The sequence below is a fragment of the Mustelus asterias genome, chromosome 3 (genome assembly GCF_964213995.1).
Source record: "Mustelus asterias chromosome 3, sMusAst1.hap1.1, whole genome shotgun sequence".
In the NCBI taxonomy this organism is placed as follows: domain Eukaryota; kingdom Metazoa; phylum Chordata; class Chondrichthyes; order Carcharhiniformes; family Triakidae; genus Mustelus; species Mustelus asterias.
In genome coordinates, this window is record NC_135803.1 from 153,229,061 (window position 1) to 153,251,375 (window position 22,315).

At 48.3% G+C, this 22,315-nt stretch overlaps 1 protein-coding gene across 1 annotated transcript in view; it reads right to left on the reverse strand.

The window, feature by feature from the left end:
* Positions 1–5,484: 5,484 nt before the first annotated feature.
* LOC144491732 (plexin-A1-like) overlaps positions 5,485–22,315 on the reverse strand; it is a 524,825-nt gene continuing 507,994 nt past the window's right edge. The window contains exon 32 of the mRNA XM_078209962.1: positions 5,485–11,894. Within this exon, the coding sequence (XP_078066088.1) occupies positions 11,799–11,894 (96 nt within the window). The 3' untranslated portion in view covers positions 5,485–11,798. The remainder of the gene's footprint in view (positions 11,895–22,315) is intronic.

A 22,315-nucleotide genomic window follows, 5' to 3' on the forward strand; every position in this document is an offset into this window, starting at 1 on the left:
GGAAGAAGCTGTTCTTGAGTCGGTTGATACGTGACCTCAGACTTTTGTATCTTTTCCCCAGTGGAAGAAGGTAGAAGCGAGAATGTCCGGGGTGTGTGGGGTCCTTAATTATGCTGACTGCTTTGCCGAGGCAGCGGGAAGTGTAGACAGAGTCAATGGATGGGAGGCTGGTTTGAGTGATGGATTGGGCTACATTCACGACCTTTTGTAGTTCCTTGCGGTCTTGGGCAGAGCAGGAGCCATACCAAGCTGTGATACAACCAGAAAGAATGCTTTCTATGGTGCATCTGTAAAAGTTGGTGAGAGTTGTGTTTTCTCCTGTGATATTCAACTACTCACCTTCTGGGCAAATTACATGTCTCCCAAATGTCTTTTATTGGATTTATTAGTGACTATCTTAGATTCATGGCTCCTAGTTTTGGACCCCCGACATGTGGAAACATCCTCTCTGAATCTAGCCCATTGAAACCCCGTCATAAACTTAAAGACTTTCACCAGGACACCCCTCTGCCTACTCTGGAACAAACCTCCTCAATTTGCTTTAATATAAAGTAAGGTTATTAAAAGTGTTGGTTATAGAACCAGTGAAAAGAAGATACATTCAGATTAGCATCTTGAAACAAACACTTCATGGGCAGTGTAGTAATTGTTTGGAAGAAGAGCGGGCAGCACGGTGGCACAATGATTAGCACTGCTGCCTCACAGCGTCAGGGACCCGGGTTCGATTCCAGCCTCGGGTCACTGTCTATGTGGAGTTTGCACATTCTCCCCGTGTCTGCGTGGGTTTCCTCCCGGTGCTCCGGTTTCCTCCCACACTCCAAAGATGTGCGGGTTAGGTTGATTGCCCCTTAGTGTCAGGGGGACTAGCTAGGGTAAATGCATTGGGTTATGGGGATAGGGCCTGGGTGGGATTGTGGTCAGTGCAGACTCGATGGGCCAAATGGCCTCCTTCTGCACTGTAGGATTCTATGATTCTAAATTCTCCCTCAGGGGAACCAGCGGAGTTACGGGGATAGGCCCTGGGTGGAATTGTGGTTGGTGCAGACTCGATGGGCCAAATGGCCTACTTCTGCACTGTAGGGATTTCATGATTCTAAGAACAGTGCCAACACAGGCTTGAGGGAAATGCAAAACACAGTTGGATCAAAGAATCGAGATAAGAGATAATTAGTTACCGGGGGGCAACCATTCTTTTGCTTTTAAAAGTCATAGAACTCTCCCAAGAACTAACTCTCCCCTCGGGTAACTGAATTTGGGTCGCTGTCAATGGTGCTCTTTTCCAATCCACAATGCCCCCAAACTCTCTTCGCAAGTTCCAACATCCCTCAACTCAAAGACTGGAAAAAAAACACTTCAAAAACAAGGCTGAAATTTAAAACTTTACAATCGAGGCTGTTCATTAACAGAAGGGAAAAAGATGCCATCCAGTACTTTTTAAAAAAACACTTCATACACAGGGAAGGAAGCGAATGAATGGCACAGAGAGGGAAATAAATTTTTCATTACAATTAGTGAAATCATTGCTGTATTCAATCTGCCGTGAAACGGAATCGATTAAAAGCCAGCTTCACTCATAGGAAAACAACAAAACCATAAAATCCAGAGTGCAGAAGGAGGCCATTCAGCCCATCGAGTCTGCACTGACACTCCGAAAGAGTATCTTATCCAGGCCCGCCTCCCCTGCCCTATCCCTATAACCCCCGGCATTTACTATGGCCAATCCACATAACCTGCACATCGTGGGACATTAAGGGTCAATTTAGCATGGCCAATCAACCCAACCTACCCGTCTTTGGACTGTGGGAGGAAACCGAAGAACCCGGAGGAAACCCACGCAGACACGGGGAGAAGGTGCAAACTCCACACAGACAGTCATCGAAGGCCGGAATCGAACCCCTGACCCTGGTGCTGTGAGGCAGCAGTGCTAACCACTGTGCCACTGGAGGCAAAAGTGGCATGTTCAAACTGAGGCGCAGCTAGGAATTTATAAAAGTTCGTCCCAGCTTCCTCGTTGCTTAAAGGATCCCATTTCTTTTCCCCAAATGGTTTTATTAACTTGCTCAGCTACATTTAAAGATTTCTAACTTCCACTCAATTCTCCCAATGGCACAGGGAACATTATTAACGAAATGTCCGAAGAATTGAGATTACACAATAATTTTTATTTTTAAAAGTTCTAAAGGTTTGATTTGATTTGATTTATTATTGTCACATGTATTAACATAGTGAAAAGTATTGTTTCCTGCGCGCTATACAGACAAAGCATACCTTTCATAGAAAAGGAAAGGAGAGAGTGCAGAATGTAGTGTTACAGTCATAGCTAGGGTGTAGAGAAAGATCAACTTAATGTAAGGTAAGTCCATTCAAAAGTCTGGCAACAGCAAGGAAGAAGCTGTTCTTGAGTCGGTTGCTACGTGACCTCAGACTTTCGTATCTTTTTCCCACTGGGAAGAAGATGGAAGAGAGAATGTCCGGGATGCGTGGGGTCCTTAATTATGCTAGCTGCTTTGCCCAGGCAGCGGGAAGTATAGAGTCAATGGATGGGAGGCTGGTTTGCGTGAAGAATTGGGCTACATTCACGACGTCTTGTAGTTTCTTGCAGTCTTGGGCAGAGCAGGAGCCATACCAAGCTGTGATACAACCAGAAAGGATGCTTTCTATGGTGCATCTGTAAAAGTTTCCCTTTCTCACCGGCCACTGTCTCATCAAACTGTTTTTCATTGACATCTCCAGCTAAGGTGTGTACCCAGAGGCTCACCCATCTGCTCAGGTGAATACTGAAGACCGCACGGCGCTATTTTGAAGAGGAGTATATTTTCCTGGAGCTCTAACATCTGTCCTGAACTGAAAAACCGGCTGGAATATTTGCGGTTAACACTTGCAGAATGTTAAAGAAAGACTTGCTTTTTAAAAATTCATTCCTGGGAGGTGAGCGTCGCTGGCTGGGCCAGCATTTATTGCCCATCCCTAACTGCCCCTTGAGAAGGTGGTGGTGGGCTGCCTTCTTGATCCGCTGCAGTACATGCGGTGTAGGTACACCCACAGTGCTGTTAGGGAGGGTGTCCCAGGATTTTGATCTAGCGACAGCGAATGAATGGCGATATATTTCCAAATCAGCATGGTATCAGGCAGTAAAGAAGGCAAATGGTATGTTGGCCTTCATAGCGAGAGGATTTGAGTATAGGGATAGAGATGTTTTACTGCAATTGCACAGGGCGTTGGTGAGGCCACATCTGGAGAATTGTGTGCAGTTTTGGTGTCCTTATCTGAGGAAGGATGTCCTTGATATAGAGGGAGTGCAGCAAAGGTTCACCAGGCTGATTCCTGGGATGTCAGGTATGTCATATGAGGAGAGACTAAATTGGTTAGAATTATATTCACTGGAGCAAAAGGGGATCTCACAGAAACGTTTAAATTCTAACAGAGTTAGACAGGGTAGATTCAGAAAGAATGTTCCCAATGGTGGGGGAGTCCAGGACTAGGAGTCATAGTTTGAGGATAAGGGGCAGATGTGGAGAGGATGTTTCCTCTTGTGGAAGATTCTAGAACTAGAGTCACTAATTAAAAATAAGGAGTCGCTCACTTAGGACAGAGATGAGAGAAATGCTTTCTCAGAGGGTTGAGAGTCTTTGGAACTCTCTTCCTCAAAAAACAGTCATGATGTTGACGGCCTCAACCAGGATCTTGGGTTCATGTCACGTTATCTGTAACCCCCACGACTTGCCTGGGCTTGCAAAATCTCACTAACTGTCCTGGCTGGAGACAATTCACATCTTTTAACCTGTGCTTAACCCCCTCTCCACTCACACTGTCTGTACCTGTAAAGATTTGGTTACCTGTTAAGACTCACATTCCAACCACTATCTTGTAATTGCGTTTGTGTCTATATATGCCCTGTTTGTGAAACAAATCCTGCACTCACCTGATGAAGGGGCAGCGCTCCGAAAGCTCGTGCTACCAAATAAACCTGTTGAACTTTAGCCTGGTGTTGTGAGACTACTTACTGTGCCCACCCCAGTCCAACGCTGGCAACTCCACATCAAACTTGAGAAAGGATACACTGACACTGGAGGGGGTGCAGAGGAGATTCACTAGGTTGATTCTGGAGTTGAGAGGATTGGCTTATGAGGAGAGACTGAGTAGACTGGGGCTATACTCATTGGAATTCAGAAGAATGAGGGGAGATCTTACAGAAACCTATAAGATTATGAAGGGAATAGATAAGATAGAAGCAAGGAAGTTGTTTCCACTGGCAGGTGAAACCAGAACTAGGGGGAATGGCCTCAAAATAAGGGGGAGCGGATTTAGGACTGAGTTGAGGAGGAACTTCTTCACACAAAGGGTTGTGAATCTGTGGAATTCCCTGCCCAGTGAAGCAGTTGAGGCTACCTCATTGAATGTTTTTAAGGCAAAGATAGATAACTTTTGAACAGTAAAGGAGTTAAGGGTTATGGTGAGCGGGCGGGTAAGTGGAGCTGAGTCCACAAAAAGATCAGCCATGATCTTATTGAATGGTGGAGCAGGCTCGAGGGGCCAGATGGCCTACTCCTGCTCTTAATTCTTATGTTCAATGGCAGCTTTCAAAAGTGAACTGTGCACTTGATAAGGAAGCATTTGTAGGCTTATGTGGAAAGAGTAATGTGTTGGGGCTAATTGGATACAGATGAAGCAGGGCTAGATGGGCCAAATGGATATTCCTTCTGCCCTGCAAGCTTTTACATTTTCTGGTGGTGCTGTGGGTTAGCACTGCTGCCTCACAGTGCCAGGGACCCAGGTCCGATTCCCCGCTTGGGTCACTGTCTGTGTGGAGACTGCATATTCTCCCCATATCTGCGTGGGTTTCCTCCGGATGTTCTGGTTTCTTACCACAGTCCGAAAGACGTGCTGATTAGGTTCATTGGCCATGCTAAATTCTCTCTCAGTGTACCCAAACAGGCTCCGAGTGTGGCGGCTAGGGGATTTTCACAGTAATTTCACATTGCAGTGTTAATGTAAGCCTACTCGCGACAGTAATATTTAAATAGGTGACACCTATTTAAATAAGGAGTGGCACGGTAGCATAGTGGTTAGCACTGCTGCTTCACAGTGCCAGGGACCTGGGTTCGATTCCTGGCTTGGGTCACTATCTGTGTGTGAGTTTGCACGTCCTCCCCGTGTCTGCGTGGGTTTCCTCCGGGTGCTCCGGTTTCCTCCCACAGTCCGAAAGATGTGCTGGTTAGATGCATTGACTCAAACAGGTGCTGGAGTGTGGCGACTGGGGAAATTTCACAGTAACTTCATTGCAGTGTTAATGTAAGCCTTACTTGTGACTAATAAATAAACTTTACTTCTATTCTGAAACTTTGCCTCCCAGTCCTCCATTTGCCTATTTGTGACACTAATAAATAAATGTAAAGCTTAACTTCTTCTCCCTCAGTCTCTCACCCTTCCAAATGGCAAGTGTGAAAACGTAGTGAAAAAAAACAGACGTCAGCTATCTTTTTATTTAGCAAAAATGTTTAATCTTTCCTGATGTCGGTGTTTATGTACAAGTAGTAAATCTGCAGAACCTCAAAATAGGAAGGCATGATATTTACACAGCGCAAGTCACACAGCCAAATTGTCACAGTTGCTTCAAGTCTGAAACAATTTTATAAATTTAATCAGTAATCTTAATATAGTATTAAAATTCATTTGATTGCATTTAAACCAGAAGAAGACTTTTAGTACCATTGTAATGATATGAGTCTTACAGTTATAATTATCTATTCGTACAAAACATAATATAAAGTCAGAGGCTTGTCTGACCTCTTTCACTCAACGTTTGCACTTGCAAGAGTAAACCACATACTAAAATCTAGCTCCATCATGCAATGGTCTCCTGGCCTTGAAGCAGGAGACCTGAAAACAACACAACTAGGGGCATTCTGACCTTCAAAATAGATCCTTTTGTTTTCCTTCCCTCGCCCTTTCTCGTTCCTCCACTCTTCCACCTTCTCCCCATTCAGTCTTTCTCGAGTCAACCCAGAAGGAGAGAAAGGTTGACCGACAGCCCAAGCCTTTGCTTTTTTTTTTCTTTTTGCTTCTCGCACGCAGAAGACAACGAGGTCGATTTCTCCGGGAACGCAATGTTTTTCCATGGTCGTCACGATAATGAGGTTCCTCGTGGAAAAACGACGCTTCCCCGGATGAGCTCCAGTCAATGGGGTTGGGCAAATGGTTTTGGATTTGATCCTCCCATCCCACCCACTCTCTACTCAATCCCAATTTGCTGCTGTAGATTCCACCTCAACAAACAGCGGACACTTGGGGCGACTCCCTTTCTGGCCAGCAACTCACACCATTGAAGAGAAGACATGGGCTTGGGTGATGGGCTAATGCTGGGGAAGGTAGCAAGCGCAGAAGGCACGGTTACCCAGTGGAGAATTGTCACTCCTCAGAAACGGATGTTGCGACAGTGCCATTCAGTTTCCAAAGTGCCAGCCTTTTAACAAGACCTAGAGCGGACATTCACACGGAGATCTGCAGCTCCGGTACTAAGATAAGTATTTTGATAATCCTGAATCTTAGCAGTGTTCAAAGGAAAGAATCAGATTAAAACTCAACAAACCCTTATCTCACGCAATGACCCTCCTCAACACCGGCCATGATTTTGAATGATGAATTCTGTGCTTGGAGTGGCACAAAGGATCTAGGTCCAGACTTCAACACTCACAGGCTGTTACCGCATAAAAAACCCTTCTCACTTGGCACTTTTGCGAGATTCCCCAGCCTTGTCCGAAGGGGCTGGGATTACTCTTCTGGCAAAGTGCTAACCACCAGCGTACATTACTGAGGAAAAGTTCTGGGCAGGGGCAAGTTTCAAGATGTGAAGAGGCCCCACGTTTGTTACACATTCTGAGGCTACTTTAGGCCTAATGAAATTTTGGGGCTTCTCACCCACAAAACCCTCATACACCAGCAGCAAACTCAATCAGGGACCCATCCTCTGCAAACAAAAGGAACACGTTCAAGCCTCCTCCTTGTTTATTGAATTATCTGCCTCGGCCAATCTGAGTCGACTTGCCAACCAATCAGCATCCTTGTCCTGCAGCATAAATTGGCGTGAGTGCTTGATATTTGGCATTCTTGCATTTGTCCTGATGAGTGCAAGATGAAAAGCTTCCGCAACACGACTCTCTTTTCAGTAATATTGACAATATCCATGAGTCAAGGTGGCGGAAGCCGTGAGCCATTGGGGACAATCACATAGAAAGGAGGAGACATCTTTAGGCGGGGGATGGAGGGGTGGGTGAAAAACTGCCCATAAATATAATCTAATCAAATTGTACATTTATCAGGACGGTCTTACTGAAATGAAGTTTGCAACACCGCCAGCTTTTCTTAATGATCAGAAACATGTTTTCTCCTTTCCAATTGCTTGGTGGGTGGCTTCATTAGCCAAAGTCAGCCATACAAGGGGTTCATTAACCAACGGGCTACAATATGAGCTCTTTGTTTTGGAACTCGGTGTTCTGAAGAACAGATGGTGCTTGTCGTTTTCAACTGGGAAGCCCAGTCACCATCGATTCCGCAGGCAAGAAAATGGTTAATGCTTCGGGTTAAACTCTGCCAAGAACCCGTGCATTTAGAATCAAGATTCAAGATGTCGGAAAACCCGACTGGTGTTCTTTCGGGAAGGGGACCTGATTAGTCTGGGTCCAGGTGTACTCCAGACCCACACCAACGTGGTTGACTCTCAACTCTCTCCTGAGGTGGCCTCGCAAGCCCTTCCGGTACAAACCACTTGTGCAAGAAGGCTCACCACCTTCTGAAGGGCAGCCAGGGGTTGGCAATAAATGCCGGTCTCGCCACCTGCGTCCCCGAGAATTGATGAAAAAAAGAAACATGAACCCACAACACTCGTCTTAGCATCCGAGCGTTCCTCCAATGGGATTCCTCCAGCCTAACCTGCGGCATTCTTATTTCTCCTCAGATCCATTGCGCAGAAATTTCCTTTCCTGAAATTTCCTGAGTCGTTCCTGCTCCTCCTCTCTCTTTGTGCTTTTAAACCCTTTGATTTTATTGAACCGTTGTCACGCCAACTGGCTTGCAAACACTCACAGGCTGTCTAAGCAAAAGGAAACTGATTGAATGAACCAAGAGGAAACAGATAACAATGATATTCACCGCCCCCCCCCCCCCACCACGCCCCCCCACCCCGTGAGATGACAACTCGCCTCATTTTGAAATTACTCCAGTTTTATGACTTGGGGCAATAGATATTTGGGCATGGTGTCCATACCCAAACGTTAAGCAATTCTAAAAAAAATGGGGACCATGTGCACCAAATTCTTCAAGTGCCTCAAGACACCTCCATCCAATTTGTTATTGAAGCTGGCCAACTCCTTTAGACAAAGACAAGAGGAGTTTGAATAAAATGAACACAATCACTGGAGGCCTCAAAATCATGTCTCTTTTCCTTGGTGAGAATTTCTAATATCGCAAGATTTTTAAAAAGTGGCAGATACCGTCAGCTGGTTTACATCACATATCCCCCCCTCCCCCCAGCCAGATGATTCATCCAATAACATTTACCTAATCATTTAGATGCAACATGCTCTCTTTAAATATCCATCTTGGCAGTTTATCTCCCTCCAAAATGCATCAATGGTCCCAACTTCCCAACATGGGTGGCACGGTGGCGCAGTGGTTAGCACTGCTGCCTCACAGCTCCAGGGACCCGGGTTTGATTCCCGGATTGGGTCACTGTCTGTGTGGAGTTTGCACGATCTCCCTGTGTCTGCATAGGTTTCCTCCGGGTGCTCTGGTTTCCTCACACACTCTAAAGATGTGCGGGTTAGGTGCATTGGCCATGTTAAATTGCCCCTTAGTGTTCCTGGATGCGTGGGTTAGAGGGATTGGTGGGGTGAATGTGTGGGGTTGCAGGGTAGGGCTTAGGTGGGACGGTGCAGATTCGATGGGTCGAATGGCCTCCTTCTGCACTGGAGGGATTCTATGATTCCGAATCAAATGTTACTCACAGTAAACTACTCTCTTTACACTTCCCCACACCGAGGTTCAAGGAGAGATGCATTCACTTGAGCTTTGGCTTGCAGCCTAAACCATTTGTGATTCACTGCATCCTACACGGGCACTCTCCAACTTGGAATTAACACTGCACTTACACACGGGGCATCAGGGGTTTGGTTTAACATCTCGACTGAAAGACAGCACCTTCGACAAGGCAGCACTCCCTCAGTACTGCACTGTAATGTCAGCCTGGGTTTTGTACTCAAGTCTCTGAGAGCGAGGCTGGCTTGGGATTGTCTATGTCAAAGGTATCAATGCACTGGGGCGGCACGGTAGCACAGTGGTTAGCACTGCTGCCTCACAGCTCCAGGGACCTGGGTTCAATTCCCGGCCTAGGGTCACTGTCTGTGTGGAGTCTGTACATTCTCCCCGTGTCTGCGTGGGTTTCCTCCGGGTGCTCTGGTTTCCTCCCACAGTCCAAAGATGTGCGAGTTAGGTGGATTGGCCATGCTAAATTGCCCCTTCGTATCAGGGGGACGAGCTAGGGTAAATGCATTGGGTTATGGGGATAGGCCTGGGTGGGGTTGTGGTTGGTGCAGACTCGATGGGCTGAATGGCCTCCTTCTGCACTGTAGGGATTCCATGATCATAAAGGGAGATATCCACAATCATTTACCATGGATTGGAGCAGATATTTTGCACTGAACTTTTCTTGATAACATGCATAGGGTGGTATTTTCCATTCGCTCCGCAGCGGAATTTCCAGCGCCGGCAGGACTCTCCAGTCCCACCGATACCTACGACACTTTGCGCGATGCACCCGTCCTGCTGCCTGGGGTCTCCGCCGTGGGGGTGGTTGCCGTTGGCGGGAACCCGCCGGTAGGAAGGGCTGGAAAATGCCGCCCAGGCTGATGCTCAATTCTTCCTGCTCATAAAGTCAAACGGGAAAGGGTTTTTCCAAACTTTGCACCCTCTAAAAAAACATCAACAGTCTGAAAGCATAAACCCATCAATGAGAAATGATGGAGAGAACAGTAGAGGTGGTTTCTTTCATAAATTCTGTATCACCTGGAAGGCTTTGAAGACCAGCCATGGAGTCTTTTATCTTCTGCAATGGTTTAAATCATCTGAGGGGATTGGATGGTGAATTTTACAGACTATCTTTCCCCTTATTGGCCCTGGGTTTCTGTCTGCTTTCTTTGCCTCTCCCGAGGAGACGGGTTGCCCGGGGGATGGGCAATGGTCGACCCATCATGGGTTGGGCAAACTTGATGGGATCAGTTGATCTGTACCTGCTGGCCACCTATTTTTTTTTATTCATTCGTGGGACATGGGCGTCGCTGGCTAGGCCAGCATTTATTGCCCATCCCTAGTTGCCCCTTGAGAAGGTGGTGGTGAGCTGCCTTTTTGAATCGTTGCAGTCCACGTGCTGTGGGGTGACCCACAATGCCGTTAGGGGGGGGGGAATTCCAAGATTTTGACCCTTTGTTCCTTCGCAGTCGCTGGGCATAGATTAAGGGGAAGGTTCTTGCCTTATCCATATCCTTAACACTCTCTAATAGAAAAGGTTAAATCACAGCCCAATTCACAAAACACTAACATACTCTTCCCGTTTTAATGTTTCAAGAGGTTGTAAGGAAATGGAATGCCTAAAATGGTCTTTTAAAAGGAGCATGTCAGACTTAACCCTTCCTCCTCGCTTTGTCCCCATCGCCATAGCAACGACTATCAAACTGCAATGAAGCCATTCGATTTTCTGTACCTCAGTCCCTCTTTACCCCCCCGTCCCCTCCACACCCCTCTCGCACCTCCTTTCAGCAATCCACAGGTTAAATTTTCGGAACATGTCTCTGCACGGAGGTGCCTTCAGCCATCCCCACAAGGCCCCGTCACTCTTTGTGTGTGTGCTTTGTCACTATTTCACGCTCTCTCTCTCTCTCTCTCTCCCTCTTTTCTTCTCACCAATTCCTTTTCAATAATTTCCTCTCTCTCCCCCCCCCCCTTACCTTTTTTATTATTTTTTTAGATCTTTTTTTTTTAATCACCATCAGTCACTAGGCATGTTACATTTAAATTATAGCACAAGTTTCAACTAACAATTATTTCACTAAAGAACATTCAAATGAAAACAGTGGCACAGAACACAAACCTTTTGGAAATTCATATCAAAGCTCATGGAACTCAGTTCTATATCAATCTTTTTTAAAAGTGGAAACACTTCTCTCTCTCTTTTTTCATTTTTTTTTTCTCTTCTTCCGTTTTTTTTTTAAATTGTAAATTGTGCAAATTTTAGCAGTAACACTAACTGTTTAAGAGGAGAACAGCAGTTTGAGTCTCAGCGTCTCGTACGACCCATAATCTCCTCTCCCCCCGTGCGCTCCTTCCCCCACCCACCCCACTCACCGCCCCCCCCCCCTCCCACCCCGCACGCTCACGTGACACAACTCGCCACACGGCTGTGGGGGGGGGTGAGGGGTGTGGAATCCACCCACCGTGGATATCCATGCCACGGGACCGCCCAGTTCCACAATCCCCGCTGGCCCATTGTGCACACTGCTTGATTCACGTTTCTCCCCCCCCACCCACCCCCCCTCCTCCCCACCAACCCCACCACAAATCCCTCCCCTCCCCGCCCAATCCCCCAAACCCTCGCACGCACAGACACACTCAGTCTAGTCTTCTAGGCGCTGGATGTCAACTCGAGCTTCTCCTAACCCCCACCCCCTCGTCGCACCCCACCCCCACCCCCACCCCTCCCCTCTCCCCAACGATTCTTCCTCTTTCTTCATTCCTCCCGTGGCGACGTCTCAGCTGCTACAGGTCATGGCATCGATCACTTGTTCCAGCTTACTCCGCAGTCTCTGCCTTCTCGCCTGTTCGTCCTTCTCCAAGGTGGACAAGATCTAAAAGAAGAGACGTAAGGGTGGGGAAAAATAATCGTCAATGGGTGCACAGCAAATCAGAGTTACACACCTCAGTAAAGGCCCTTCGGCCCATCGAGACTGCACCGACAGACATTAATAATTCATGTTTATTCGTGTCACGTGTAGGCTTACATTAACACTGCAATGAAGTTACTGTGAAAGTCCCCTAGTCGCCACACTCTGGCACCTGTTCGGGTAACACTGAGGGAGAATTTAGCATGGCCAATGCACCCTAACCAGCACGTCTTTCGGACTGTGAGAGGAAACAGGAGCACCCGGAGGAAACCCACACAGACATGGGGAGAACGTGCAGTCTCCACACAGACGGTGACCCAAGGCGGGAATCGAAAGCGGGTCTCTGGAACTATGAGGCAGCAGTGCTAACCACTGTGCCTCCGTGCTGCCGGCACTAATCCCATTTTCCTGCATGTCCCATATCCCATATCCTTGAATGTTATCATATTTCTAGTGCTCATCCAAATATCTTTTACACGTTGCAAGGTTTCCGGCCTCCACTACAGCACAGCACAGTGGCACAGTGGTTAGCACTGCTGCCTCACAGCGCCAGGGACCCGGGGCAGCACGGTGACACAGTGGGTTCACACTGCTGCCTCACAGCGCCAGGGACCCGGGGCAGCACGGTGGCACAGTGGTTAGCACTGCTGCCTCACAGCGCCAGGGACCCGGGGCAGCACGGTGGCACAGTGGTTAGCACTGCTGCCTCACAGCGCCAGGGACCCGGGGCAGCATGGTGGCACAGTGGTTAGCACTGCTGCCTCACAGCGCCAGGGACCCGGGGCAGCATGGTGGCACAGTGGTTGGCACTGCTGCCTCACAGCGCCAGGGACCCGGGGCAGCATGGTGGCACAGTGGTTAGCACTGCTGCCTCACAGCGCCAGGGACCCGGGGCAGCATGGTGGTACAGTGGTTAGCACTGCTGCCTCACAGCGCCAGGGACCCGGGGCAGCATGGTGGCACAGTGGTTAGCACTGCTGCCTCACAGCGCCAGGGACCCGGGTTCAATTCCGGTCTTGGGTCACTGTCTGTGTGGAGTTTGCACGTTCTCCCCGTGTCTGCGTGGGTTTCCTCCGGGTGCTCCGGTTTCCTCCCATAATCCAAAGATGTGCGGGTTGGGTTGATTGGCCATGCTAAATTGCCTCTTAGTGTCAGGGGGACTAGCTAGGGTAAGTGCATGGGGTTATGGGGATAGGGCCTGGCTGGGATTGTGGTCGGTGCAGACTCGATGGGCCGAATGGCCTCCTTCTGCACTGTAGGATTTCATGATTCTATATCTACCTTCCCAGGCAGTGCATTCCAGATTCCCAGCACCCTCTGAGTGAAAAGCTTTTTCTCTAATTCCCTCCGAATCTCCTGCCCCTCACCCTAAAACTATGGCTCCTCGTGACTGATTTGATTTGATTTATTATTGTCACATATATTAGTATACAGTGAAAACTATTGTTTCTTGCACGCTATACAGACAAAGCATACCGTTCATAAGGAAGGAAACGAGAGGGTGCAGAATGTAGTGTTACAGCCATAGCTAGGGTGTAGAGAAAGATCAGCTTAGTGCGAGGTAGGTCCATTCAAAAGTCTGACAGCGGCAAGGATGAAGCTGTTCTTGAGTCGGTTGGTACGTGACCTCAGACTTTTGTATTTTTTCCCAAGGAAGAAGGTGGAAGAGAGAATGTCCGGGCTGCGTGGGGTCCTTAATTATGCCGGCTGCTTTGCCGAGGCAGCGGGAAGTGTAGGCAGAGTCAATGGATGGGAGGCTGGTTTGCCTGATGGATTGGGCTACATTCACGAAGCCATACCGAGCTGTGATACAACCAGAAAGAATGCTTTCTATGGTGCATCTGTCAAAGTTGGTGAGAGTTGTAGCGGACATGCCAAATTTCCTTAGCCTCCTGAGAAAGTAGAGGCGTTGGTGGGGCTTTCTTAACTATAGTGTTGGCATGGGGTGGGGGGGGGGGGGGGGGGAACCAGGACAGATTGTTGGTGATCTGGACACCTAAAAATTTGAAGCCCCTCAACCAAGGGGAAGAGCTGCTTCCTTTCCACCCTGTCCATTCCCCTCATAATTTTATACATCTCAATATGTCCCCTGGTGCATCTGCAGAACTATTTTTTTCCTGCAGTTTCGTTTTGGGGGCTCAGTGATGATGTCATTGGGTTGGCAAACCACAGATAGAAACAGGAAATGCTGGATAAACGCAGGAGGACTGTGAACCTAGAGGCTCAGGCTAATGTTCTGGGAAGGCTGGGCTTGATTCCCATCATCGCAGCTGGTGGGATTTAAATTCAACTAATTCATTTGGAAATGCTGGAATTGAAATTAGCCTCAGTAAGTGGTGACCATAACAAACACCATAGATTCTCCTAACGCCCAACTGGTTCACTTCCTTTAGGGAAGGAATCTGCCGTCCTTACCTGCTCCGGCCTATATGTGACTCCAAAGCCACAGCAATCATTAAATGCCTACAGTGCAGAAGGAGGCCATTCGGTCCATCGAGTCTGCACCGACCACAATCCCACCCAGGTCCTATCCCCACAACTCCATGCATTTACCCTAGTGAGCCCCCCTGACGCTGAGGGGCAATTTAGCATGGCCAATCCAACTTAACCCGCGCATCTTTGGAGTGTGGGAGGAAACCGGAGCACCCGGAGGAAACCCACGGGGAGAATGTGCAAACTCCACACAGACAGTGACCCGAAGCCGGGAATGGAATCCGGGTCCCTGGCGCTGTGAGGCAGCAGTGCTAACCACTGTGTCGCTGTGGTTGACTCTGAACTGCCCTCTGAACAAGGGCAACTAGGGATGGGCAACAAATGCTGGTCTTGTCAGCAATGGCCATGTCCCAGAAAATATTTTTTTTTAAAAACCTTGCCTCCGCCGTATCTCAGTTGCACTCCTGCATCAGAAAGTCGTGGGGTCAAGACCCATTTCGGTGCAGGACTGAGGGAATGTCAGTGGTGTCTGCTCTCAGATTAGAGATTAGACCAAGGCCCCTTCTCACGTGGACATAAAAGATTCCACTATTTCAAAGAGGAATGTGGGGAGCTCTCGCTGCCTTGCCCAATATTTAGCCTTCAGTCAACATCCCAAAAATAAAGATTACCCTGTCATTGCTGAGCACTCGTTATCACTGATTTTCCCCAAATTACAGTTTCTACACTTCAAAAAGTATTGGGTTGACGGTAAAGTACTTTTGGGACTTCCTGAGGGTGGGAAAGGCGCTCTGGAAATGCAAATTCTTCCTCTTTGTTTACTGAAGTCAGCACAGAGAGAGGGGCAGGGGGAGACAGGAGAGAGAGGGGCAGGGGAGAGGGGGAGGGGGAGGGGGGGAGAGAGAGGGGCAGGGGAGACAGGAGAGAGAGGGGCAGGGGAGAGGGGGAGGGGGAGGGGGGAGAGAGTGGGGCAGGGGGGAGAGGAGAGAGAGGGGCAGGGGGAAGGGGGAGGGGGAGAGAGAGGGGCAGGGGGAGAGAGGAGAGAGAGGGGCAGGGGGAGAGAGGAGAGAGAGGGGCAGGGGAAGGGGGAGAGGGGGAGGGGGAGAGGGGGAGGGGGAGAGGGGGAGAGGGAGAGGGGAGAGAGAGGGGGAGGGGGAGAGGGGAGAAAGAGGGGCAGGGGGAGAGGGGAGAGAGAGGGGAGCAGGGGGAGAAGGGAGAGAGAAGGGAGCAGGGGGAGAAGGGAGAGAGAGGGGAGCAGGGGGAGAAGGGAGAGAGAAGGGAGCAGGGGGAGAAGGGAGAGAGAGGGGCAGGGGGAGGGGAGAGAGAGGGGCAGGGGGAGGGGAGAGAGAGAGGGGCAGGGGGAGAGGGGAGAGAGAGGGGCAGGGGGAGAGTGGAGAGAGAGGGGCATGGGTGGCAGAGAAAGAGAGAGAAACAGAGATAGGGAGAGCAGCAGAGAGAAAGAGAGGGAGAAAGAGAGAGAAAGAGAGAGACACAGAGAGCAAGAGAGAGACACAGAGAGCAAGAGAGAGACACAGAGAGCAAGAGAGAGACACAGAGAGCAAGAGAGAGACAGAGAGCAAGAGAGAGACAGAGAGCAAGAGAGAGACAGAGAGCAAGAGAGAGACAGAGAGCAAGAGAGAGACAGAGAGCAAGAGAGAGACAGAGAACAAGAGAGAGACAGAGAACGAGAGAGACAGAGAGCGAAACAGAGACAGAGAGCGAAACAGAGACAGAGAGCGAAACAAAGATAGGGAGAGCAGCAGAGAGAAAGAGCGGGAGAAAGAGAGAGAGACAGAGAGAGAGAGAAAGAGAGAGAGAGCGAAAGAGAGATAGAGAGAGGAAGAGAGACATAGAAGGAGAGAAGAGGGGGAGACAGAAAGAGAAAAAGAGAGAAAGGGAGAAAGAGAGAGAGAAAAACGGAGAGAGAAAGAGAGAGATAGGGAGAGAAGCAGAGAGAAAGAGAGGGGGAGAGAGAGACAGGGAGAGAGAGAAGGGGGGAGACAGAGAGAGAGGGGGAGAGAAAGAGAGAGAGAGGGGGAGGAGCAGAGAGAAAGAGAGGGAGAGAGATGGACACAGGATGGGATTTTATGGCCTTGCTCATCCTGAAACCATAAAATCCTGCCCAGACCTTCAACGGACCTTTCCATGGTCCCCCCCTCCCCCACTCCGATTCCCGTGGCGGGCGGAGAGGTAAAATTCTGGCCAGAGAGAGAGAAAGAGAGATAGAGAGGGAGAGCATGAGAAGGAGAGACAGAGAGTGAGAGAGAGAGAGACAGAGAGAGAGAAAGAGACGGAGAGAGAGAAAGAGAAATAAATGCACAGTGGCCACTCTGAGAAAATCAAATGCAGGAACATGGCAAATTAAAGGAAGCATTTGTTCCTGCGCTGTAAGCGTTGCGTCTTCACTTACTGAAGCCAGGATCACTAGTTCAGAGGTTGCAGCCACCAGTTTGTAACAGCAGGGTTACCACCCTGTGAATGTTTAAAACTGTCTCCTGACCCCTTGTGTGAGAGACACAGTGAGGATCGCCACGATCCTCCAGCACCCCCCAAGCCTGCTTTCGAATCACACGTTCCGACTGGAAAACCCGCCCAGCTTAATATCTCCCAGCGTGTCATCAGGACTGCCTACAACAGCTCGATGGTGGCTGATGGGGCAGGATGCCAATTAGATAGCTAATGCTTGTCAGGGCTGCAATCAGTCAGAGGAATGGGTGCTTTATTAACCATTTCACTAAGTTAATCATTGCGTTCAGCACTAGGGTAATTAAGACTGCTTCCAGCAGTCAGGACTTTCCATCAATATCTCCACAGGCTCTGCCTTTGATATAGTGTTTTCACACTACTGCCGCTGATTAATGACAGGCTCCATTTACAGATTAAACTCTGTCTGTTGACCTCTTTTCGTGAAACTTGGAAACTACACGAGAAACTGTGCTGATATAGTGCTCTTATCTTCGTAACATGGCCCAAGATCCTTCACTGGCCCTTGATTTGATTTATTATTGTCACATGTATTAGTGTACTTCTTATTATTGTCACATGTATTCGTATACTTCTTGCGCGCTATACAGACAAAGCATAAAGAAAGAAAGTAGAGAGTGCAGAATGTAGTGTTACAGTCATAGCTAGGATGTAGAGAAAGATCAACTTACTGCAAGGTAGGTCCATTCTAAAGTCTGACGGCAGCAGGGAAGAAGCCGTTCTTGAGTCGGTTGGTACGTGACTTTGGACTTTTGTATCTTTTTCCCGACGGAAGAAGGTGGAATGGAGTATGTCCGAGGTGCATGGGGTCCTTGATTATGCCGACTGCTTTCCCAAGGGAGCGGCAAGTGTAGACGGAGTCAATGGATGGGAGGCTGGTTTGCATGATGGAGTGTAAACAAAGTTTGACACTAAGCCACATGAGGTATCAGAGCGGATGACAAGATCAGTGGCCATCCTTGGAGAGATAGCCCACCAATGCCTCTGCTTTCTCAGAAGACTAAGGAAATTTGGCATGTCCGCTATGACTCTCACCAGCTTTTACAGATGCACCATAGAAAGCATTCTTTCTGGTTGTATCACAGTTTAGTATGGCTCCTGCTCTGCTCAAGATCGCAAGAAACTACAAAAGGTTGTGAATGTAGCCCAATCCATCACACAAACCAGCCTCCCATCCATTGACTCTGTCTACACTTCCCGCTGCTGCAGAAAAGCAGCCAACATAATCAAGGACCCCACGCACCCCGGACATTCTCTCTTCCACCTTCTTCCATCAGGAAAAAGATACAAAAGTCTGAGGTCACGTACCAACCGACTCAAGAACAGCTTCTTCCCTGCTGCTGTCAGACTTTTGAATGGACCTACCTCGCATTACGTTGATCTTTGTCTACACCCTAGCTATGACTGTAACACTACATTCTGCACCCTCTCCTTTCCTTCTCTATGAATGGTATGCTTTGTCTGTATAGCGCGCAAGAAACAATACTTTTCACTGTATACTAATATCCCAATAATAAATCAAATCAAATCAGAATGATTGTTTATCAGTCTCAGATTTGGGGATATGGAGGAAAGGTGGGCGTTTGGAGTTAGGTCAGCCATGATCTCATTGGATGGTGGGACAGGCTCAAGGGGCTGAATGGCCTCCACATGTTCCTATGTTATCATAACCACATAATTTGAGGCAGGGTTAAGGCAAGCAAACACGATTCAAATGAGCTAGAAACTAAATCAGAAACTGTATCAATCAAGGAAAGAAAAGGGAAGAGAAGCTGCATTTATATAGCACCTTTCCACAACCCTCAACAATGTCCTAAGGCAGACAAAGTATTTCTGAGGTGTAGCTTCTGTTGTAATGTAGATTCATCCAAGACACTGCTAATTAACACATTCATATTGTGCCTCTTCCAGAAATAAAATGCAATGAATTATTCAGTCGAATAACATTAACTAGAAACCTTCGCCAAACCTTGGAACGTCAGCTCATTAGCATATTTTACAATACCATTCCTTGTCCTAGATCACTAATTTTAGTCAGTCGGTTCTCCTTCCTTCTGATGGCTGTCATCAGGGAGGAATAGTTCCAACCGCGCAAAAAATAAAACTCACAAGGACATGTGCCAGAGAGTCCAACACTCTGGTAAACAACACTGCCCAGATTCGTGGCTGGTCACTCTGTCTATTTTCTAAAGTGGGCATCAGTTTATTTATCACCTGACAGCGTAACACCAAGGCTGCAAATTATTTGTGTAAGAGCTGAAACTCTACGCCGAATGATCAAAGGCTGTGAGTTGAGCCTGAGGCTGGTAAGTCTTCCCAATCTGTCGCCATTATCTCTTTGCAATAACGCTGTTAGCTGCTAACTTCTACCCAGCCCCTTTTTTTTTTAAAGTAGAGAATTCTGGCCATCAACACCGCCAGCCACATTGGTTGAAGCTCAGCTGATGGACCTGTGGGATGAACGAGAAGCTAAGGAGAGGGTGGGCACCACCCGCAGTTGGAAAGAGTGGGCCAGAAGATGAAGCTTCAGTGAGTTGCCCACATTGAGATTTAACAGGCTCTCTGAGGAGCTTCATAGTTTTGAGCTCCTGAGATGGAGTCGGTGATGGTGGGACAGTTCTTTCTGTTACTCATTCATGGGATTTTGATGTCACAAGCCAGGCCTGCATTTATTGTCCATCTGTAATCGCTAATAAGGGCTGCACGGTGGCGCAGTGGTTAGCACTGCTGCCTCACAGTGCCAGAGACCCAGGTTCGATTCCCGGCTTGCGTGACTGTGCGGAGTCTACACGTTCTCCCCGTGTCTGCGTGGGTTTCCTCCGGGTGCTCCAGTTTCCTCCCACAATCCAAAGATGTGTAGGTTAGGTTGGATTGGCCATGCTAAGTTGCCCCTTAGTTTTCCAAGATTGTAGATTCGGGCGATTGGCCGTGCTAAATTGCTCCTTAGTGCCCAAAGGTGTGCAGATTAGGTGGATTGGCCATGTTAAATTGCCCCTTAGTGTTCCAAGATGTGAAGATTAGGGAGATTGGCCATGGTAACTTGCCCCTTAGTGTCCCAAGATGTGCAGGTTAAGGGGATTCGCGAGGTAAATGTGTGAGGTTACATGGATAGGAAGGGAGAGAGGAGCTTAGTGAGATACTCTGTCAGGGGGTCAATGGGCAGACTCAATGGGCTGAATGGCCTCGTTCTGCACTGTAGGGATTCCATGATTACTCCAAGCTGACAGTCCCAGTGCAGTACTGAAGGAGTGCTACACTTCCAGAGGTGCCAACTTTCTAGATGAGGCATTAACCTGCTGTCTCAGGTTGGGGTAAAATACCCGTCACACTGTTTTGAAAGGGGTGCGGGGGAATTCGCCCAATGTCCTGGGCCAATGTTTATTCCACAACCGATTCCACTAAAACTGATGGAGTTGGTCAGCATCTCATGGCTGATTGTGGGATCTTGCTGTGCTCACATTACTGGCTGTGTTCCTGATGTCACAACAGTGACTGTAATGGAGACAATTAAGGGAGATTTGTATTATTATCCAAAAAAGAAAAACGTGCAGGGCCTTGGGAAGAAGGCAAGGGAATGACGCCAGGTAAATTGCTCCTTTGTTGGGGGAAGCACCAATACATACACGATGGGCCAAATGGCCTCCTCCTGTGCTGTAGCTGTTCTTTGTTTTTTATTAATTCATGGGAGATGGGCGTCGCTGGCTGGGCCAGCATTTATTACCCATCCCTAGTTGCCCTTGAGAAGGTGATGATGAGCCGCCTTCTTGAATCGCTGCAGTCCACCTGCTGTGGGTTGATCCACAATGCCGTTAGGGAGGGAATTCCAGGATTTTGACCCAGCGACTGCGAAGGAACGGCGATATATTTCCAAGTCAGGATGGTGACTGGCTTGGAGGGGAACTTGCAGGTCTGGAACTACATTTCGAGTAGTATCCCAAAGTGCGGTGGATGCTGGGACAGTGAGTACATTTAAGAAGGAGTTAGGCAGATTTTTAACTGGTAATGGGTTGAAGGGAGAAGGCAGGAAAATGGGGATGAGGGGCATATCAGCCATGATCGAAAGGCGGATCAAACTCGATGGGCCGAATGGCCTAATTCTGCTCCTATATCTTATGAACTTACGAACGTCATTGGCTGTAACATGCTTTGGGACGTCCTGGGTTGTAAAGGGTGCTATAAAAATGCAGGTTCTGGCCCCTTTCCCTTGGGAGGGATTAAAACCATTCCCAGTGGCTAGGTGTCCAATGGTGAAAGTGACAGTTTTGAACTGATGACCTGAGTGAGAGAAGCTTTTTCCCCAGGGTGGAAGAGTCAATTACTCGGGGGGCACAGGTTTAAGGTGCGAGGGGCGAGGTTTAAAGGAGATGTACGAGGCAAGTTTTTTTTACATAGAGGGTGGTGGGTGCCTGGAACTCGCTGCCGGGGGAGGTAGTAGAAGCAGATACGATAGTGAGTTTTAAAGGGCATCTTGACAAATACATGAATAGGGTGGGAATAGAGGGATATGGTCCCCGGAAGGGTAGGGGGTTGTAGTTCAGATGGGCAGCATGGTCAGTGCAGGCTTGGAGGGTCGAAGGGCCTGTTCCTGTGCTGTAATTTTCTTTGTTCTTTATATTGTTATACCATGTGATGGTTATAATGGTGGAACATGAACGAGATGGGCCTTCAGCTTTCCTTGTCTCATAATTCCGATATATCATAGGCTGCGGGAAAACGAGACTGTGAGAGGTTGATACACTAATCCCATTCCATAAACTGCTCAGTTATCAAAAGGAGCACCTGTGGTCAGGTTGTAGAGGGCTCAGGGAAACATAAAAGAGTGCTAAATCCTCAGACAATGGGTATTAGTAGATTGGCAACCCACAGTGATCTGGCTTGAGCTCTACACGAGAGTTGAGCCTCATTACAGAAAACACAAATTAAAATAAAATGAAGAAATGATTCAGTCGAGACTCTCACTCAAAATGGTGGTTAATCTTAATCAAGACAATATGTCAACTGAGTGTCTTTTTGGGATTTTTCTCCCTGTGCTACACAAGTTGTTAATTAGTGCTGATGCAAGCTAACGCATGGAGGGAGAGGCAAGAGGAGCATTAACTGAGTGTGTTTGAATGAATAGACCTGAGTAAGCACAGACTCTGGGCAACGCAATGGAGGGCACGGAACAGATTGATGAGAATGGTCCCAGGGATGAAAGGTTACAGTTACATGGAGCGGCTGGAGAAACCCGGGTGGTTCGCCTCAGAGCAGAGGAGGCTAAGAAGAGATTTGAGGCGGGTGTTTAAAATCATGAAGGGCCTCGGGTGACAGTGTGTGGAGTTTGCACGTTCTCCCCGTGTCTGCGTGGGTTTCCTCCGGGTGCTCCGGTTTCCTCCCACAGACCAAAGATGTGCAGGTTAGGTGATTGGCCATGCTTAATTGCCCCTTAGTGTCCAAAGACATGTGGGTTGGGTGGATTGGCCATGCTA